The 19,009-nt window shown below is 53.3% G+C and overlaps 1 protein-coding gene across 1 annotated transcript; it reads right to left on the bottom strand.

The window, feature by feature from the left end:
- Nucleotides 1-12,563, bottom strand: LAMC2 (laminin subunit gamma 2; the record flags this gene model as incomplete). Its single annotated transcript, XM_079535353.1, has 23 exons — nt 1-251; nt 434-533; nt 622-780; nt 1,105-1,304; nt 1,714-1,828; nt 2,168-2,317; nt 2,514-2,658; nt 2,798-2,935; nt 3,362-3,441; nt 3,634-3,839; nt 4,101-4,254; nt 4,405-4,541; nt 4,988-5,221; nt 5,734-5,910; nt 6,266-6,484; nt 6,779-6,891; nt 7,206-7,395; nt 7,689-7,811; nt 7,902-8,038; nt 8,124-8,219; nt 8,398-8,527; nt 9,188-9,376; nt 12,491-12,563. 23 exons carry the CDS (start codon nt 12,561-12,563, stop codon nt 1-3), a joined length of 3,516 nt encoding a protein of 1,171 aa, XP_079391479.1.
- Nucleotides 12,564-19,009: the final 6,446 nt, after the last annotated feature.

Here is a 19,009-nt window from a genome sequence, read left to right as displayed (position 1 = left end):
TCAGGGTAATTCGATGGCTTTTGTGTTGTAGCAGCCAGGAGGAAGGCTCCTCTGGATATCCTCCAGGTTCCTAATGTCTGCCAGGATCTCATCGATGCTGCTGTCCAGTTTCTGTACCCGGACCTTCTGTAGAGTGGCTCTCTGCTCAAGTTCTGACATCTGTTCCTTCAGCTGGTTGGTTTTGGTTTTGGCTTTGCTGAAATTCAGCTCGAGCTGTTTCAGGCCCTCTTCATCCACAGTACCAGGCTGGTCTGTAGCACAGGAGGAAAACAAGGAAGAGAGAACCATGAGTGGAGCCTGAAAACTAAATCCTCCCAGCTACTTCAGGTCCATCCACAGGTGTCGTTTTCCCAAGAAATACTGAGTACCCCCACCCAGAGCCCAGCAGTACCCAGATTTCAGCTGCACACCACAGCAACATGATAAAACCTACTCATCAGACGCAGCAGCTCCTCTAGGACACCCAATGTCTCCTGCACCACCACCCCAGCCTGGCCAGCCTTGGTATGGACATCTTGAGCTTCCTTGGTAGTCTGGGGAAAGAAAGACAGAAGCTGTAAGGCAAACTTTTGCCCAAAATTCAACAGAGAAGCGTGCACGCTGTGGGAGCCAGGGACCCACCTCCTGTATCATGGCAGCATCTGCCTCAGCTTCTGAAACCTTGCTCTGGAATTCTCCATCCACTTCTTTGGCCTCATGCTGCAGAGCTGCCACTGCCTTCTCCAGCGCGAGGACCCCGTCGGCTGTCTTGTTGGCCTCCAGCCTCAGCCGCATGATCTCCTGGGGGAGGCAAAGGCACGATGCTCAGGGACAGAGCAGTCACCCTGGGTGCACTGGGACGTGGAGCTGTTGGGACCTGGCTCCTTCCACAGACCTGAGACCACCACAAGGTGGCTAAATCGACTTGCCACAGAGATCCCCATTGGATAAACCTGTCTGCAGAACTCCCCACGCACTCACTCAATTAGAATCACCTCAAGTATCTCTACACACTCCTCTACAGGCAAGTCGACACAGAAGTAAATGCATCAGGTCCACTGCAAAGATGGTTGAAGTCACAGCCATCTGCTCCTCCGTGGCACCGTCATCAGGGCCTGTCCTCACCTTCTGGATCCCAAAGGTGATCTCTTTCGCTTCCCCTGCAGTGCTGCTGGCTGCCTTGGATTCAGCAGCAGCATTGCCCAGGATGGCTTCAGCTCTGTCAGTCTTCTCCTTGGCACTTGCCACCATGCTGCTGATAACTGGGAGCCTCCTCATTGCATCCTCAGCTTCCCTTCTCTTGTCATCTGCCTGCAAGTTAAAACCTGAAGGAAACACATAAAAAAATGGAGCAGAGCATTACATTGTGAGAACTCATAAGGCACAGAGAAGGAAGAGCTCTCCTGTAGTCCTGGCTTGGTTTAGACAACTTCCAGAAAGCCTGACAACAGTGGGGATAGGACAGAAAGGAAGGGAAGTGAGCAGCTGCCAAAGAGAACTTGCTATGGATGTTTTCACTTTCTCGCAGGAGCTGTTGGACTGGCTGGGGCACTGAGAAAGCCACTGGACCCTGAGGACACATTTCCCCACAGTAGATCCAACCCAAAGCAGCATGTGATGCTCCCACCTTGCTTTGGAGTGCACTTCTGGCAGAGACCATCAGCATCCTGCCCAGCATGCTCCCTGCAACATGAGACTTGGGTGCAAGGGAGGGGTCAGAAGGAAAAAAATTACCACGCAGGCTCTTCAGGATCTGTTCCACTTCATAAAAGGTGGCGTTGCCAGCACTCACGGCCTGCAGGGCTGTGCTCCTGGCAAGGTTGGCACGGGACAGCAGCTGAGTCAGCATCTGTGACAGACCAAGAGGACACAGTGAGGTGAAGGACACGCCAGAGGAACATCCCAGAACAGTCACAAGAACCACAACGGCCATCTGCAGGGAGCTGTGCAGAGAGAGAAGACCCACAAGCCTGTTCCCACATGCCTGCTGTTGCCCCTGAATCCAGGTGAGCACAGTCTGATCCATCAGCAGAGGCTTCTATGAGTGCTCCTCGATTGGCTCAAGCTGCTGTGAGCCATCCTAGCTCATATCTGTCCTGGGGCACATCATTAACCTGCCTCACGTGTAGGAGGTGTGCTGGTGGGAGCCTGCAGTTCCATGTACACGAGGTATCAACCCATGTCTTACCGCTCTCTCGCCTTCTCCTCTCTGCAAGAGCTTCTTGATTTCCTCCTCCCAGCGGCCCATGCGGCTCTGCAGCTGCCTGTACTGTGCCATGTAAGTGTCCACCTTGCTCAGAAGAGCAGCTGCATCCTGCTTCAATTGGGCTGCCTCCCCCTGGAACACAAAGAGGGGGTCACTGCTTCGGAGGCGCAGTGTCACCATACTGCTCACAGGCAAGTGAGGAATGGGATGACAAGTGCCTGGCCAGCTGCAGTGGGGCCATGGAGAGGGCTGAGTTGTGGAAAGGGCAGGAGGGAGGGCACACTGAATGAAAGGGGATGTCCTGGTCCCACAGGGACAAAGCACTCACCTCAAAGGACCCAAAACTGGTCTTGGTCAGGCGGGACAGAGAGCTGAGGAGCATCAGGCTGCTCTGATAAGCCTTGTCTGCCTCAGTGGCTATCCTATTGGCATCAGCCTCCAGGCCTCCAGCCAGCGACTTCAGCTCCTCATACCTGTGCAGACAGAAGAGTGAACCCAAGAGAAATCCCAAGTCCTACCATCCTGCATCCAAGTTTCTGAAACGTAGCCGGGGATGCAGGGAATGGGGCATGGAAACAGGCCTCCACCCCACACCCTTTTCCCTCCACTTACTTCCTAAGCAGCCCTTGCAGGGAGCCTGGCACCTCTGCCTCCCCGCTCACGGCTGCCTGCAGCAGCTCCAGTGCCTGCTGTGAGTCGTCCTGTGCTCCCTTTGCCGCCTGCTCAATGATGTTGGCTGCCTGCATGTGGCTGAAAGGCACAGGGGGGTCCTTGTCATAAGGGCTGCACACTCAAGTTCCCTCCTTCAACCTCCTTTGTGGTTTTATCAGGTTCTTGCAGACAACGTGATACATGTGAGAATGGGTACTCAAACCATGGGGTCGTCTGCCTTTCTTGCTCCTCCTGCATTCCCCAGGGTAGGGGAGCACAGGGAAAGAGGCTGATGCTGCCTGCTCCAACTGCATGCCCACAGGCCAAACTCTGGCCAGGAAAATGCTTCCAAAACACCCCACCCAGCACCACTCCCAAAGCAAGCAGAGCATAGCAAAGGCAACCCTGCAGACACTTCTTCCCCTTCTTTGGGACTTGTGCAGAGCTCGTGGAGCTGCAGCATCGTGTAAGGCCGCTGAATAGGGAGCTCCTGGGCCCCCTGCCCTCACTCAAGGAGTGGCTCACCTGTTGGCTAGACTCAGAGCCTCCTGGGCCAGAAGCAAGATCTTGTTTGAGCCTCCAGGAAAGTGTGAAACTGGGATAGCCTGGGGGGAGAGAGAGGTGTGAATGCTCTTCCCTGTCCTTGCTTCCGATTTGGCAAGGAAATTAGTAACTGTGGCATGCTAAGCCTCCAGAGCCACCCTGATCAGCAGCTCCTGGCTTCCCATAGAAATAGCCTGCCATATTCAGGGTTTGAAGCATGGCACGCACATAAACACACGCACACATTCCCTTACCGCTTGGCTCAGAGAGGCTCCACTGCGGCTCAGGTCCAGCCTGGCTGTCTCCAGCAGCCGCCGGGTGTCCTGTACCTGCCTCTCATACTGCCTGCCCAGAGACATCAGCCTCTCCACTGCTGCCTTGGCGTCATCCAAGCCACTCTGGCAGGTAGACCCTTGTCCTTTCATCCTGGTCACACGGCTTTCCAGGGATCTGTCGGAAGCTGGCGAGAAGAGACATGCAATAGTGAAAAGAAACTCAAAGGCAGAGACAGCAAAACTGTGCAGTGACACAGATTGCTCTTTCCCTCGGACTTTTGGTGGCCCCATGCCTTGGGCATGCTTGGAGAAATACAGAAAACTACTCCAGACTGTCATCTTCTGCATGATGCCTCTGCACAAAGGACTAATGTCCTCTCCACCCAGAAGCAGATCCCCATCAGCTGCTTCCCCAGCCCTGCCTGATGGCAGCCATTACGTGGTACCTTGCAGGCTGAGGGCTTCTCTGAGGATGGCCTGCAACGTCTCCTCAGCCAGCTGCATCTTCCCCTCCAGCTCCTGGCCCACAGCTCCACCTCCAGCTTGCACCTCTGAGGAAAGCAGTTCCAGCTCCCGCAGCTGCTGCAGGTACAGGTCCACCTGCAACCACAGAGGATCAGATCATCGGATGCTGGGTGACTGCCTCAAAGATTCTCAACAGCTGGAGCATCAGCACAACTCTTCCTGAAGAGCAGGAACCCACAGCCCAACCCCTGAGAAGGACAGGCAGATGGATAGGTGGGCACTCACCTGGGCTTTCGCTTGGCTGTAGCAGGCTGGGCACTCGCTCTGCTCACAGTTGGGGCCCCCAAAGCCAGGTTTGCAGATGCAGCTCCCATCATTCCGGCACGTCAGGGGCTCAACCCCCACTGAGTTGCAGCTGCAAGCTGCACAGTGAGAGATCAGTGGCCAAGGACCCTCTTCCATTTGGTCTGTGCACATCTTTCCACCCGCTATCCTTCCTGATTCTCCCTAACTTTCCTGTATCTCATCTGCAGGTGTGTCTCCTCCCATGCTGGAGAGAGAGACCTGGCTGAGAAAAACCACTGGTCCTGGGAGAGTGCACTGAGCAAACACCACTCAGCGCCTCCACCGGGGTTCTGGAGCAAACACTGAAAGCCACAAGGCCAAGTGCAAATACACCACATCCTCCCCTATAAGCTCTCTTGCACTCTAGCATGGATTTCCTTACTCATCCCCAGTGCTGTTACTCAAACCGTGCCCACCAAGATGCTCCTGCTTGGCCCCAGGGAGCTGCTCTGTGTCTGCTGAAACCTCCTGCACCCTGCGGCCACCACAGTGCAGCCCCACACACCCATCCCCACCCTCGTACCCCGGCACTTGTCAGCAGGGTTGGGGGCCAGGGGGTTCCCAAAGAAGCCATCCTTGCAGCGCTCGCAGTGGAAGCCGGCCGTGTTGTGGATGCACTTGAGGCACTCTCCTGTCCGGCGGTCGCAGTTCCCCACGGCGTTGGGCTCCACGTTGCCATTGCACTGGCACGGCTGGCATGGCTGGGAGGCTGCAGGATCTCCAAAATAGCCGTCAGCACAGAACTCACAGCTGGGCCCTGTGGAAGGGAGAGGATCTTGGACCAACGCTGGCAGCCACCTGACCGCAGGGATGGGGACACGGCTGACACCAAGGCCCACACGTGAGCATCACACCTCTCACAGGATGCCTGTAGGCTTCCACACCTTGCACATAAAGCTGACAACAAAATGGGCACAATGGCTTTCCCTAGGCAAATTAAGATATGCTGGGGCCTCTAAGTTCTGTTCTCCTCCCTCCCCATCAGCCCTTTCTCCATCAACTTAATCTGTTTGCACAACAGCCTTTCCAAAAGATTGTATGAGCAGATGTATGCATGCATTACCAGGGCAGGGCATGCACATTTGCACAGCATGATGTGTCCCAGTGCTTTGCTGAAACACCTGATTACTAGCAAGAGTACGCAGGTGAGGAAGACGTGGGGAGAAGGCGTTGTCCCCCAGCTCCAAGCACCCCAGGCAGCAAGCACCCACATAATGCACATTAAGACTCCAGGGGATGGGCTAATGGCAGAAATGATCTGAGCCTTACCTGCAGCTCCAGGAGGGCAATGGTCACAGACAACTTCCTGGCCTGGCAGCACTGAGCAGCTCTGGCCATGGCCACAGGGACATGCCCTGCAGCTGTGTGGGGGTCGGGGGTCTCGGTAGGAACCAAATGGACAGCTGATGCTGTTCCCCACATTTTCATCTCCCGAGTAGCATTCACCTAAGGAAGGAGGGACAGGGCATGGGACAACCAGTTGGCCATCAGCCCAGCTGTCCCCTCTGTGGGACACCCTGCATGGCTCTGAAGATGAGCAACTCAGCCTCAGCTGTTCCCTTTGAATTGAAACACGGGAGGAGACATACAGCACGTGAGGCGAAGGGGCTGAGGAGACTCCATTGAGGCTCCACCAAACCACATCACTGTTGAAAGTGAAAAGTGCACTGCTTTGAGCTCACACTGCGACACTGCAGGCTATTCTGACAACACAGGCAGCAAAACATTTCCACAACACTCACTGATGTCTGTTCCAGCCTCACATACCCAACAAGTTCAGAGAGGTCACGATTTTTCTTACCAGTATCCGGATCACAAATGCCATCACCGTGGCAGTTGCAGGGCACGCAGATGCTGAACGGCCCCATGTGGGGTGCATCTCTCCTGTAGCCAGCAGCACACTGCTCACAGAACTGCCCTTGGTAGCCATCGGGGCACTGGCAACGCTCCACCCAAGGCGCGAGGATGCCTGCAGCAGGCTGTGCTGATACCAGGGTGATGTTGTCAATGTAGCCAGTGCCTGGTGGGAGATGTGGCACATCACCACCAAGAGCCCAGCTGGGTCTGCGAGCCCCATATCAGCCCCTACGTGCTGATCTCTGCAAGGTCAACTACTACATACGTGGGCAGATGGACCTTGGCCAAGGTTTTGCTTCCCTCCACCCATCGCTGTTGGCATCTAGCTTAAACAATTCGTGATATAGCTATGCCCACGATACATCGCTTTTTAAAATACCTTTTAGCACAGCTGTGTCCAGCCAGGTGTCTCCAGCAAGGAGAGCTGTGCTGCCCCCTTGCTATCCCCCTCACTTACTGTACTCCCCGAAGGTGGCTCGGATCCAGAGGGCCGTCAGGTTTCCCAGCAGCCTGCGGTATTCAAAGTGGTTCAGCCTGGGGCTCCACTTGCTGCCTGGGTGCTCGTCCAACCTGCACATGGGGCCAGGTGGAAGCAGTGTTCAGGAACATGGGATGTCCCAGCTGCTCTCTCCCATCTCCCTCCTGAGTCCAAAGCACTAGCACCCTCCTCCCACACAACTTGTACCAAGCACAGCACCCCTCCCAGCCCCAGAGCAGATCTTCTACAACCCCTCTTGCCCTCTCTTTGTCTATATGGAGAGAATCACACAAGCTGAACCAGGTCCAAACAGGGTGACTATTTGAGCCTGACCACCTCTGAGGGACCATCATTGAATCCACAAGCTTCCAAAGCCTTTCTTCCACAATCCCAAGCACCCTGTCACCTGAAGGTGTAGGTCTGGCTGACACCACAGGGCAAAACCTTCCCGGAGGGCAAGAAGGGGGCAGTGACTCGGAGGCCACCTCCTTCAAGGATCACGTCATGCGGAGAAGGCAGCCGTCCCCCTCGGTCCAGGCGGTAATCGAAGGAGAGCGTCTGGCCATAGCTCAGCTGTTGGTTCCCAAGGAATTTGGCTGCATGGGGAAGCAGGGGAGAAGAGCAGAAGGAAGAAATTAAAGGCCTAAAGTCTTCCTTTCCTCCTAAAGTCACGCTCCACAAGGTTAGACCAAGTATCACTGTGCTGACTGCCATCACTGCCACCTCTCAGGCAGTGGAAGCACTGGGGTACCACCTCCTTTCCCCAGCACGGGCCCTTCATTCTGCCCATTTCACACCTTCCCCAGCTCCACAGACCCTTCAGTCACCCCATTCTCCCCAAATGAGCCCAGGCCTGGGCTCAGCTCCGTGCCATACTCCCCATGCCTACCGGGTGCCACAAAGTACAGTGCTTCCCATCTCCTTGCTGCTATGAACACATCCTGGTGGCGTGGAGACCATTGGAGTTCGGCTGGGGACCTGTCTTCACGGGCAGCCGTCCATCCTTCAGGACCTGGAGGGAAAACAAGGAGAAGGCACCCCCAGTCAATCCCCTCCTGGTATGCCAGCCCTAAGGCTGTGGGGATATCCTGCTCAGCCTCACCTTGCTGGAAGTTGGAGATGATCTTGTGGACGCTGTAATTCTCAGCACTGACACATGAGGACGAATGTCCATAGCAGAAGCATGGAGAGCACCCAGCCGGATTCCTGGCATCCAAGTTATAGAAGTTTTGTTTGCACCTGGAAAAGAAAGATGACATCATTTGTATGCATTTTCTCCTCTCATGCTCAGCCTGCTGTAGGGCACAAACCTCCAGACACCCACCTGTCGCACTGCTCGCCAGTGACACCAACCTTGCAGATACAACGGCCCGAAACACAGTCCTCTGTGCCAGCTGGGTCACAGGCACACAGCTGGCTCCTGCAATGGGGACAGTGGGGACACTAAAGGGACCTCCAGCCCGGCCAAAGGTTCACCGCCCCAGCACAATTGTCATATGAGACATCAGAGAATCTCCCAGAGGGATAACAGTGGGACAAAGTGAGCATGAAGAGGACGCAGCAGTGATGCCCCAGCGCAGGACAGCCCCGGTACTTACTGCCCATATCCCTGGCACCCGACCTCAGAGAGGGAATGGAAGCCCGGCTGGCAGCGGTCGCACTTCTCACCCATCACACCAGGCCTGCAGCTGCAGCGGCCGTTGTTGTCACACTGCGTGCTGAGGGAGCCTGTGGGTGGTGGGACAGGGAGGTTAGGGAGGTGCCACCATCTGCCTGGATGCTTCCTGCCTATCCCCAGAGTGAGGGCATTTTGCAGCACCTCCTGTCCCCATGTGGGCACCGAAATTATTCTTTCATTTTTACAGTGCAATTAAGGGACCTCACAAATCCTGCCAAACATGGCAACACACAGAATCCTTAGGTCTGACTCATGAGGCCAGGAAAAGACTCAGCTCCCTGTGCTTGGGCCTGGCCAGCACCCTCTGTGAAGGACATGAGCAGTTTGCCATGGGGCCTCTGGTCCTGGTCACCTGCCAAATTCAGGACAGAGAAGAGCAGGCTCCCTCCTGGGCGTGCAGAGATCTTGCCACAATACTGCTTGTTTGGGGAATTTTGGGGTTGTTTCTCCTCTTTTCCTTCTCCCACCATCCACAAGGTCTGCAGAACCCAGCTTTGCACAAGCGTGATCTCATCTAATGGCATCGGGCATCACCAGAGGAACCTCCTGAGCATCAGTGGGTGTCACACCATGCTGAGAAGAGCAAGGGGTTGGATCCAGAGAGGCAGCACAATTTGCTGACAGTGGATGGACACCACCCCTCATCCCTGGTTGGAAAACAAAGCCAAAACCCAACCGTAAGTACACTGGTCCCTGTGGGCGCCCCATACCCTGGGGGTGGCAGTGGCAGGGCAGGCAGCAGTCCCCATCCCGCTGGCGGTAGTATCCCTCCTTGCAGCGCTCACAGTGGGCACCCGCCGTGTTGCCCAGGCAGCCGAGGCAGCGATACCCATTGCCCGTCTCCATCAGGAGCTGCCAGTCGAAGACACACTGCCTGGACATCCCGTTGCAGTCACAAGCTGGAGAAAAGAAAAGAGCAGCATCTGAAGAGGGTTAGAGGGATGAGTGTTGAATATGAAGCTCAACCACAACCCAAGGAACATAGAATTGTCCAGGCTGGAAAGACTGGTAAGATCATCCCAGTCCAACTGTCAGCTCATGCCTGTGACCACTCTAGACCATGTCACCCACCCTTTTCTTGAGCACCTCCAGGGACGGTGACCCCACCACCTCCCTGGGCAGCCTGTGCCAGTGCATCACCACTCCTTCTGAGAAGTCTTTCCTCATACCCAACCTGAACCTGCCCCGGCACAACTTGAGGCCACCACCTCTCATCCTATCGCTGTTACCTGAGAGCAGAGGCCAATTCCACTTCACTACAGCCTCCTTTCAGGCAGTTGTAGAGAAATGAGGTGTCCCCTGAGCTCCTCTTCTCTACACTGTCCCATCCCATTCCCTCAGCCACTCTCCATCACACTGTGCTCCAGACCCTGCACTGCTCAGTGCCCTTCTCTGGGCACACTCATCTCCATGGCCTTGCCCAGGTCTTCTCATGAAACCAGCTCTCACCTATTTGCCAAGACCTCAGTTACCAGCACTACAGCATTTAAGTGTGAGCTTTATCTCAGATGAATTTTCCATCTCCTCAGAATCACAAAGGAGAACAGATTACAGAATCATAGATTATCCTGTGTTGGAAGGGACCCATAAGGATCACCAAGTCCAACTCCTGGCTCCACACAGAACCACCCAAAACTCAGACAGTATGTCTGAGAGCACTGTCCAGACATTTCTTTAACTCTGACAAGCTGACCCATGACCACTGCCCTGGGAAACCTGTTCCAGTGTCCTCCACCGTTTGGTGAAGAACCTTTCCCTAATATCCAACCTGATCCTCCCCAGTTGCAGCTCCATGCCATTCCCTCAGGTTCTATCACTATCATCAGAGAGAGGAGATCAATGTCTGCTTCTTCATCCCACATCACAAGGAAGCTTCAGTTTGCCATGCGGTCTCTCCTCAGCCTGCTCTGTGGCCTGAACAACCAAGGGACTTCAGCTACTCCTCGTGCATCTCCCACTCTAGACCCTGAAGACCCTGAAGGTATCTTTGTAGCCCACCTTGGACACTCAGTTTTAAGTTCTTCTTGTACTGCTCCCAGCCAGCCCAGCCCTGCCTGGAAGTGTTGCTCCCAAACCTGCTTCCACCCCATTATCACAGCTCAGGAGGGAGGAGCTCTGTTTCCCAGGGGCCTCCTCAGGACCCCAGGTGCAGTCCCAGACCAATAGTCATGGACGAGGCCCAAGAACAAGCATCCTCTCTCCCCAGGCTCCTGTGGCACAGCTCAGCCCTGGCAAACAGCCCTACAGCCCTGTTCTCCTCTTCTGGGGTTCCTGGGGCCATGCAGTGCCTCCTGGCTCCAAGCTGCAATGCTGCCAGCTGCCTCGCACGCCCATTAGTGCACACATACCAGACAGGCACACTCAGTGAGCAGCTGCTGACGAGAAGGAAGATGACCTCATGCACCAGCAAACAGGGATGGAGGTTTCCCAGCCCTGGCATGCTCAGCCCTTCAGTGGGACCAAGAGAAGAGCTTTCGTGGACACAGCCAGCAACCAAAGGACACAGAGCACAGAAACAATCCAGCACAGGAATGCAAAAACAACATGAGGTTGCTTTTACTCAGTGCTTCCACTCCCTGCCTGCATGCTCGGAGTCAGTCCCCTCCCCACCCCTCCATGCAGAGGCACCGATCCCCACCCACACCTCACCCTACGTGATCCGAGGGCTGGTGCCAAGCACAGCTCCCACAGGGAACAAATGCCTGTTTTCAGGCCTTGCTCCAAGGCTGGAGCATGTTCGGGGCCAACTCCCAGCTTGGCATGGATTCCAGGTTCACTAACACGAAGCCATTTGAGACACCGCTGCCCCATGTCATTGGTTCTGTTGCTGATCTCCTGGAAGCCTATGGGCTCCAGCAGGCAGCCAGATGCCCCAAGGCCCCACCATCATTCCGTGACTTTCATGGCTGTGGTGAAGGGGCTGCTCTGGAGGGCAAAGGGCCTCACTGGGATGTGGAAAGCCTGGGGCACGCACCCAACAAGATGTCACTTCCAAAGCTTCCACCCATTGAGCACGATGATCAAAGTTGGTTGCCGTGCTGGTGCAAATTCCAACATCGGATTGGCTTTGAGAAAGAACAGAAACCTCTGTTGGCTGCAGGGCACCAAGGAGCCACTAGCCCAACCCTTATGAGCCCATCCATCAGGAGCCCTTCTTCCTTCAGACTTTCCACATAGCAAAGCCATTGCAGCAACGAAACACAACCCCTGTGCTTTGCAGCCCTGGCCTTCCCAGCATGGCTCAGATGTCTCACAGCCAAAAGAGCCAGCAGAGGTGGGAAATAAAAACCTGTACCAGGATTCTGAAATGCAATTATGGCTGCTGTAGTAATTACTCAATTAGCAGGAAAACCTAATCAATCTGTCCTTTAAAAACCCGCTCATTCAGCACTTATTTTTCCTTATCAGCTTCCACCGCACTCAAATGAAAGCTGATACCAAAGGACCTGCTTCGAACCCAGCAACCACATTTCCAAGCAGCAGCAGCATGACAGACACAGTAAACAATCCTGAAGTTGCTCAGCGTTTATGAAATACACGTGATTTGGATCTTTGGGCTCCATGCGTCCCACAAGCTGCCAGCTCACACAGACACAAGCCCTTCATGTGCTTCTGCACAGTCAGGTCCTGCATGTCCCCTGCTCCTCCTTGGGTACAGGGACACACCGCTTATCGGGCAGCAGACAAACAGGCAGCCCTTCCCCAGGCAGTCCTCCTGCTCACACCCACGTCCCACCCAGGCAGCCAGGCTTTCTCCAGAAAGCAATAAAGGAATTACACCTAACAAGTTATTTAAAGGAGACGCAGGTTAAAAAACAAAACAAAACAAAACAAAACAACAACGGAGTGATTCCGGGAATCTAACTCCAGAGGAAACCTCAAGAAAAGCACCTACAGGTCCAGGTTTATCCCCAGCGATGGAGTGGGAACCAGCAGAAGAGCACCACTGGTCCCTAATGGCTCACCATTACCAGGGCCTTAAAGCTGAGCCCCCAGCCTTCCCCAGCCCTCACCTTCTCCTCCGCTGGTGCTCAGGGCTGCAGGCAGCAGGGACGCAGCCAGGGCAAGGAGCCAGCACACGGCCATCGCTGCAGCCCCAGGGTGGGCGCTGGGCACGCGGAGCCCCAGCTCCAGGCTGCTGCTCTTAGGCTTTGCTTTTCCTTTTTTATCGGCTGCTCCACCTGAGTCACTCCCAACAGGAAGAGCGCGTGTGCCCGGCTCTGACTCACCGTGAGCAAGGAGCGCCCAGCCTGGGGCAGCAGGCAGGCACACACGTGCCCGCTGCCTTTGGGCTTCGAGATGCAGCACCCTGAGGGCATCCCGATGGCATCGTCCTGGGGGAACAAAATGATTCCCAATGAGGCGGTCCTACAGCTGCCCATTGTCCAGCTCCATCCCATCCGTCCAGCTCTTTCCCAGCCATGCTGCTTCTTCCCCAGGCAGCTCTGCACACAAGGCTGGGGCTGCCCGGGCATGCACAGAGCAGAGCGGGATGGGATGAGATCACGGGAAGCCTGGGGAGGGGGGACAGGCACTGTCTGTGCAGCCTTCCATGTTGTCCAAGCAGCCCTGCAGGAGTGAGGCTGGAGGTAAGTGTGGACACCAGCAGGACCTGTAGCCAGAGGGTGCTGAGGGTGCAAAAAGCCCCTGAGGTCAACTTAGATATGTGCTAAGAGAAGACATCTATCAGGATTTACCAGCACCAGGTTCAGGAAATCCCCAGCTTTAGAGACTGGATGGAGGCTGGGAATTACCAAGATCTGTTATCTACATGTATCTGCTTTTACTCCTGAGATAGAACACGAGGTTGTATAGGCCCTTGGCCTGACCCATTTCAGTAGGGTTTATGCTAGAAAAGGATGAGGAATGGATGCTCCAGAGCCCCACAGCATTTTGGTCTCAAGAAGAGCCACTGTGCTGCATGATACACGAAGGACAGTCCCACCTCACTCTTCTCCTGCACCTTCGGAAGACACAACCCTGTTTGCGGAGGAAGAGAGGGCAGGAGGACCTGGTAGGGACCCACATTGTGGCCCGTGGGAAGCCCACACAGGAACAGTTTGGTAAGAACAACATCCCTGTTCTTATCTCAACCCTTGAGCCCCTTTTTATCATATTTTCTCCCTCTGTTCCTGTGAGGAGGACAACGAGAGAGCAGTGTGGTAGAGCTGAGTTAGCCATCAGTGTGAAACCAACCCCCAGGTCCTCCTGCCCTGCCCACAGCCAAATATCAGGATAAATGGGATGATGGCACATGTGCTGCATCTGAGAACCTCTCCTGCTTATCATCTTGGTCTGACTGCAATGGTCCACAGACACCAGCACCATTACATGAAGAAGTCCAACAAGCTCACCCCCAGCCCAACGCCCCATTTACCTTTCCACAGTAAGGACTGAAACTCAGCCCAAACAGTGCTGATTCACTTCTCATTCCAGAGCTAACAGATCTGGGGTTCATAATGCTTACGTTTCCTTTCTCTTCTACAGTGCCCCACAGCCTCCATCCACATGCTCACATAGCCAGCAATGACTCAGGGCTTCCCCAGGTGCCTCCTCACACTGCAGTGATCTCATGGGTGCAACCAGCCTGAAGTCACCAAATTTTTGTGACTTCCTTTGCCAAATGTACCTGCCTCCACAGACTGATTCAACTCTTTTCTACAAACAGGCTGCTCCTTTCTAATCCCATATACTGGGTCACAACAAGGAAGTCAGCTTCACAAATATGCTGGTGGCATGTTGACTTTTGGCATTGAGATTGTCTTATCTGATTCTCCTATTGTTTTTTGAGGAGCAAAACAAAAACACAGTGTTGGCATCAATTTGGCAGAGTCCTTTTGGGTTTGTTAATCCCTGTAATGGAATGCACTGAATCTGTTCTCCTCCAAAACCCAAATTCTTGGCCGAGTTCTCCCTTAGAAAACCTCTCTCACCAGCAGGAAGCTTTCCCCAAGACTCACAATTTCCCCTTATCCATCTCCTCCACATTACTCCTCCTGTCTCGCCGTTATCACCCCGCCTCTGACTTCACTCTACAAACAAGCACTGACACAGCTCTCTCCCCAGTCATTTCTGCATATTTGCTTTGGTTACGTTCACCTTGCCATCCTCCACCATTATCCTACCTCTGAAAACAGCATCGATATGTGCACAGTGCCATCCAAAGCGCATTTCTGAGGACCTTGCTTTTTAAAGCACAGCAGACTCAGAGCAAACTGATGCCTGCCACCTTCTCCTGAAGAAATGTTGCCCTTCATCACCCATGGCAGCACTGTTTGGAAAAGGCCTCATGCAAACATGGTTGGCTGAAATAATAACACTTTTGAGAGTAAAAGCAAGGTAAGCAGCAGTAGGCATTTGGAGGCACAAAAGAGTGATAATCAGCAGATGCTGTAGCAGAGCAACATTACCTCATTGGAGAAGCTGGGCTTGCCCTTCCCTTTCCCTCTCAACAACAGAAGAGTCCTTCTGAAGCTGTCCTTCACTCATTCCCTGTAACAGGGCTAAGGAAGCTAACATTACGGCTACGGGGAACCGTACCAAAATGAAGCACTCCAAAGATACGTCGAATCCACAAAACGCTCTGAATCGTGCTGATTCTCACAGGTTCTAGACACATGAAAACCACAGTCATATTGGTGTGGCCTTACCAGCAAGCCCCTATGGGCTTCTCCTTCAGGAGTTATGAAGGTGTGGATTACCTGCAGATGTGTGCTCGCTTGTTTTCCTTCCAGATGTCACTGCACCATAAGCATGTGTTCACCTACACACATCCACCATCTTCCATTGTATGGAGCTTTCTTCTGGCCTCACGGCAGCACTCGATCCTTCCATTTGTGCCTTTCTTGGTAGGGAAGGCTCAGTGATAGAACTCAACAGGCTCCTAAGGGCATGGCCCGCTGGTAAAGCATAGACTTCAATCTCTGGCTTGCTAGGCAGGTGCTTTTGCTATGGGCCTTGCTGTGCTCTCATGGATGAATTTCCATGGTATGTATGGTGTTATTCTGCAGCAAATCAGGCATTTACCCTGAAAACGAGCTATTTCATAACCCAGTACCTAAAGCAGAACTCCAACATTATCAGCTAATCCTCTAAACCCCTTGCTCAGGAAAATGCATGCTTTCTTCAGGAGTCATCTTTGGGCACTTGCAAGGCTTTTCTTGACATTCCTAGCTTATTTGGACCCACAGCTCAACAGCTGGGGCAGCCCATGTTCATTTTGGCCAGGCAGAGCAGCAGAGAGCTGTAGGATTAGGGCAGGGGCACGGCGAGACCCCCGGGCCTGGCTGTGCTCAGCATGCTAGCTGCTCTGTAGGACAGCAACCAGTGCCCCAGCAGAGCCCACCAGCGGTGTTCAACACTCCCACTTGTTCCTAAAGCCAACAAGGCATCAAAATATTGCTGCTAATGCTTCTGATAGCTCAGGGAAGCCAAATCCCACACGTTCCCCCCGGGTTACAGGGCCGGCTGAGAGGAAGGATGCCTGGTGGTGACGCATCCTGCGCTGATGACAGCCGCAGGGCCGCCCGGCTCCTCGCCTCAGGGCTGTGGCAATGAGCAAGCAGGGCAGGGCAGTGGCAGCATGCCAGGCATCGCCTTGCCCTGCCCAAAGGAGACACGGACAGATGGACACGTGGCAGGCGGGGAGATAAGGGGTGTTGGCATTTCCCAGGAAGGCCTCTCCTCAGGAAGCCTTCTGGGCACTGGGGCTAAGAGAAGGAAAGCCACCAGAGCACGGCATTGGAAAGGTCTCTCCTGATGAGGACCTCAGTGCTGAACCCAGCCCACACAGAGCAGAAATCCTCAGATTCTCTCTACCTGCGCAGTGAAACATCAGTACTGGCTATTCCCCCTACCCCCGGGAGAAAGCCCTTTGTCAGCTCTTCTGGATGGACTGGAGCATTCAGACACTTCACAAGCTTCTGTAGCTCAGCAATACATTGAACCTGGCAAAGCCACCAGTGAGCAGGACCCCCAGGTGCCCACCTTCCTTCTGTTGACCATCATGACAGCCAGAGTACTCAGCATCATTTCCTGCACTGGAAATAGCACCTCATGATGGAGATACCACCCAGGGACAGCTGGAAGCATCCTCAGCTCCCCCCATGCAGCACAGTGGGCACTGTCAACCTGCTGCTCTTAACAGAGCCTTGGCCACAAGGGAGCAGAGAAGAATCTCCAGTTATAGGTTTTTAAGCTATTATATCTATCTCACGTATTTTATATATACATCCACACACACACAGCTTCATACACTGAGGTGTAAAATCCAAAATGCAGTAATACTGCATCCAGATTGGGAATCCATCAGCAGCAACTGCAGTTTCAGAATAAAGCTGCAACCAGACAATCTGAAAATGGTGAAGGGGGGAAGAACAACTTATTAGTTGAGAAGGGATTAAGTATAATGCAAGTTAACGAGACGTGTGCATTTTCTTCTGCTGAGAAAAATAAAAGAAACCCAAACGTAGACTGGTTGGATTTCAAAGCTGGGCTGTCTGCTATCACAGTAATCTGTCCTGACATTCAGAACAGAATTTGAGAATAAAATTTCTCTGTTCTTGCAAATAGGACCGGTGAACAACAGAGAGCTCTTGGCAGTTCCAGTGAAAGGAATGCCAGGCCCTTTATTTTGGGTCTCTTTTCCCCCTGGAGACAATCCTTCCGCCTCAGCAGCCCCTCTTCAGCTGGGGAGGGACAGGACTGCTCCCCTACAACACAAGGAACCACCCCTCCCACCTTCCTGTCCTGCATCACAGCAACAGCTCACGCACATTTCTTACAGACTGGAAGAACCACAGCTCAGAACTCCTTGCAGCCGTAGCAATCCAACACTGGACATCACCAAACGAGAAGGAAACCCTGGGATGGAAACCAAACGCCACCAAAAAAAAAAGCAATACTTGAAAGAATCCTGAGGTATAAGGGGTTACAAATATTCAGACTTTATTATAAATAAGAAATACTGTTTTATACATAAAAACTGCAAGTGTTGCATTTTGTTCACCGCCCCAGACAGCGAGACCACAGATTAAGGCAAAAAGCTGAAGTGAAGGCACGTACTGTGGGGCCACAGTCAGGAATGGAGTGATGACGGACCGACACGCGCTGCCATCCAGCACTCCACCAGCAGCCATCTCATCATCACATCACGTACAGAAATAACTGGACTTATACAATGAATAATGGCTGTAATGCAGTAGTGATTAAGAGATCGCTTATAAAGACTTTTTTTTTTTTATTTAAAAATAGAATTCTGTTAAAAACAGCTTAATGACGACGACGACAAAAATTAAAAATAATAAAATTAAAAAAAAAAAAAAAAAAGGAGAAAGCAGGAAACCTTAGGCCTGAGGTCAGCCAGGGCATGCGCGCATCTTCGCATCTGCTCTTCTCACAGCCTTGGCAGAGAGGTGACGTGGTTAGAAACAGCCATCTGACCAGAGCAGCCAGCCGGGAACACGGAGGGAAGGTGAGCACAAGGGAGCCCTCCTCCAGGGTCCAGCTATGTTCACAGGTGGGGAAACCCCAAGGCAGTATTTGGTAAATGGCACGAAACCCTAAGAAGATGGGTATGGAGATGCAGGGCTTGCTGGCATCATCCTGCCCAGCAGCACCGGGCAAGGTGTGCTCCCTGCACAGTGGTTATTGCCAATATCACACAATGCAGATGCTGAGAACACATGGGGGACAAATGGGAAGCTGGGCAGAGGAAGAACCGGGTGCTGCAGGGGCAATGGGGCAGGAGCAGTGCAGTGCACATGCTGCGGTGGTTACGGGGGAAAGCATGGAGAAGAGGCCAGGCTGTACCACTCTGGAAATATGGCTGAGGATATTTACACATGCACACGCACACACGCACGAGAGACTTCCTCACACTGTAATCATGATTTGAAAAAAAAAAAAAAAAAAAAAAAAAAAGGAAAAATATATATATCACATTCACACAAAAAATATAAATTTGAAATAATTAATAGCACCAGTGTGTGTCAGATAATAATTTCTTCCCCGCTACGCAAACGTACAAAGTTGCATAGTGTTTAAGGATAGATATATGCTTGATCTGAAGGAAGAGAGAGGGGATGCTGGGCTAGAGCCCAAGGGAGAGCTGCAGAGGGTGCTCCGGGCTGGGAGCAGACCTGGGGAACACCGCAAGGAACCTGAACACTGCTCTTTCAGCTGGCTTAAAAAACAAAAGACAAAAGGCAAGAGCAACACCAGGAAGTGTAAAAATGCCACCTGCCTCCTCCAGGAAGAAAATGGGGAGAAAGATCCTCTTATTGACATCTTCAAGGTCTCTCTGTTCCCCACCTGAAGTCATTCAGGTTGAGGTCAGCCCAGCTGTCAGAGCCCTCTGGATGGCAGCTCTCCTCTTCAGCAAGATTTCTGTTGCATGATCAGGTCAACGTGCCACCCAGACATCTGTAGCCTCAAACAAAGATCCTCTGACACTGACAGCAACACCTCCGGATGGGAACTCAGCTCGTCACTTCCAGACTCCCCAGCCTGGGCCACCCAACAGGCAGCTGCCT

This window comes from Tetrao urogallus (genome assembly GCF_951394365.1).
Source record: "Tetrao urogallus genome assembly, chromosome: 5".
Taxonomy (NCBI): Eukaryota; Metazoa; Chordata; class Aves; order Galliformes; family Phasianidae; genus Tetrao; species Tetrao urogallus.
Note: the sequence above shows the minus strand (reverse complement) of the source record. Positions and strands in the feature narration are given on the sequence as shown.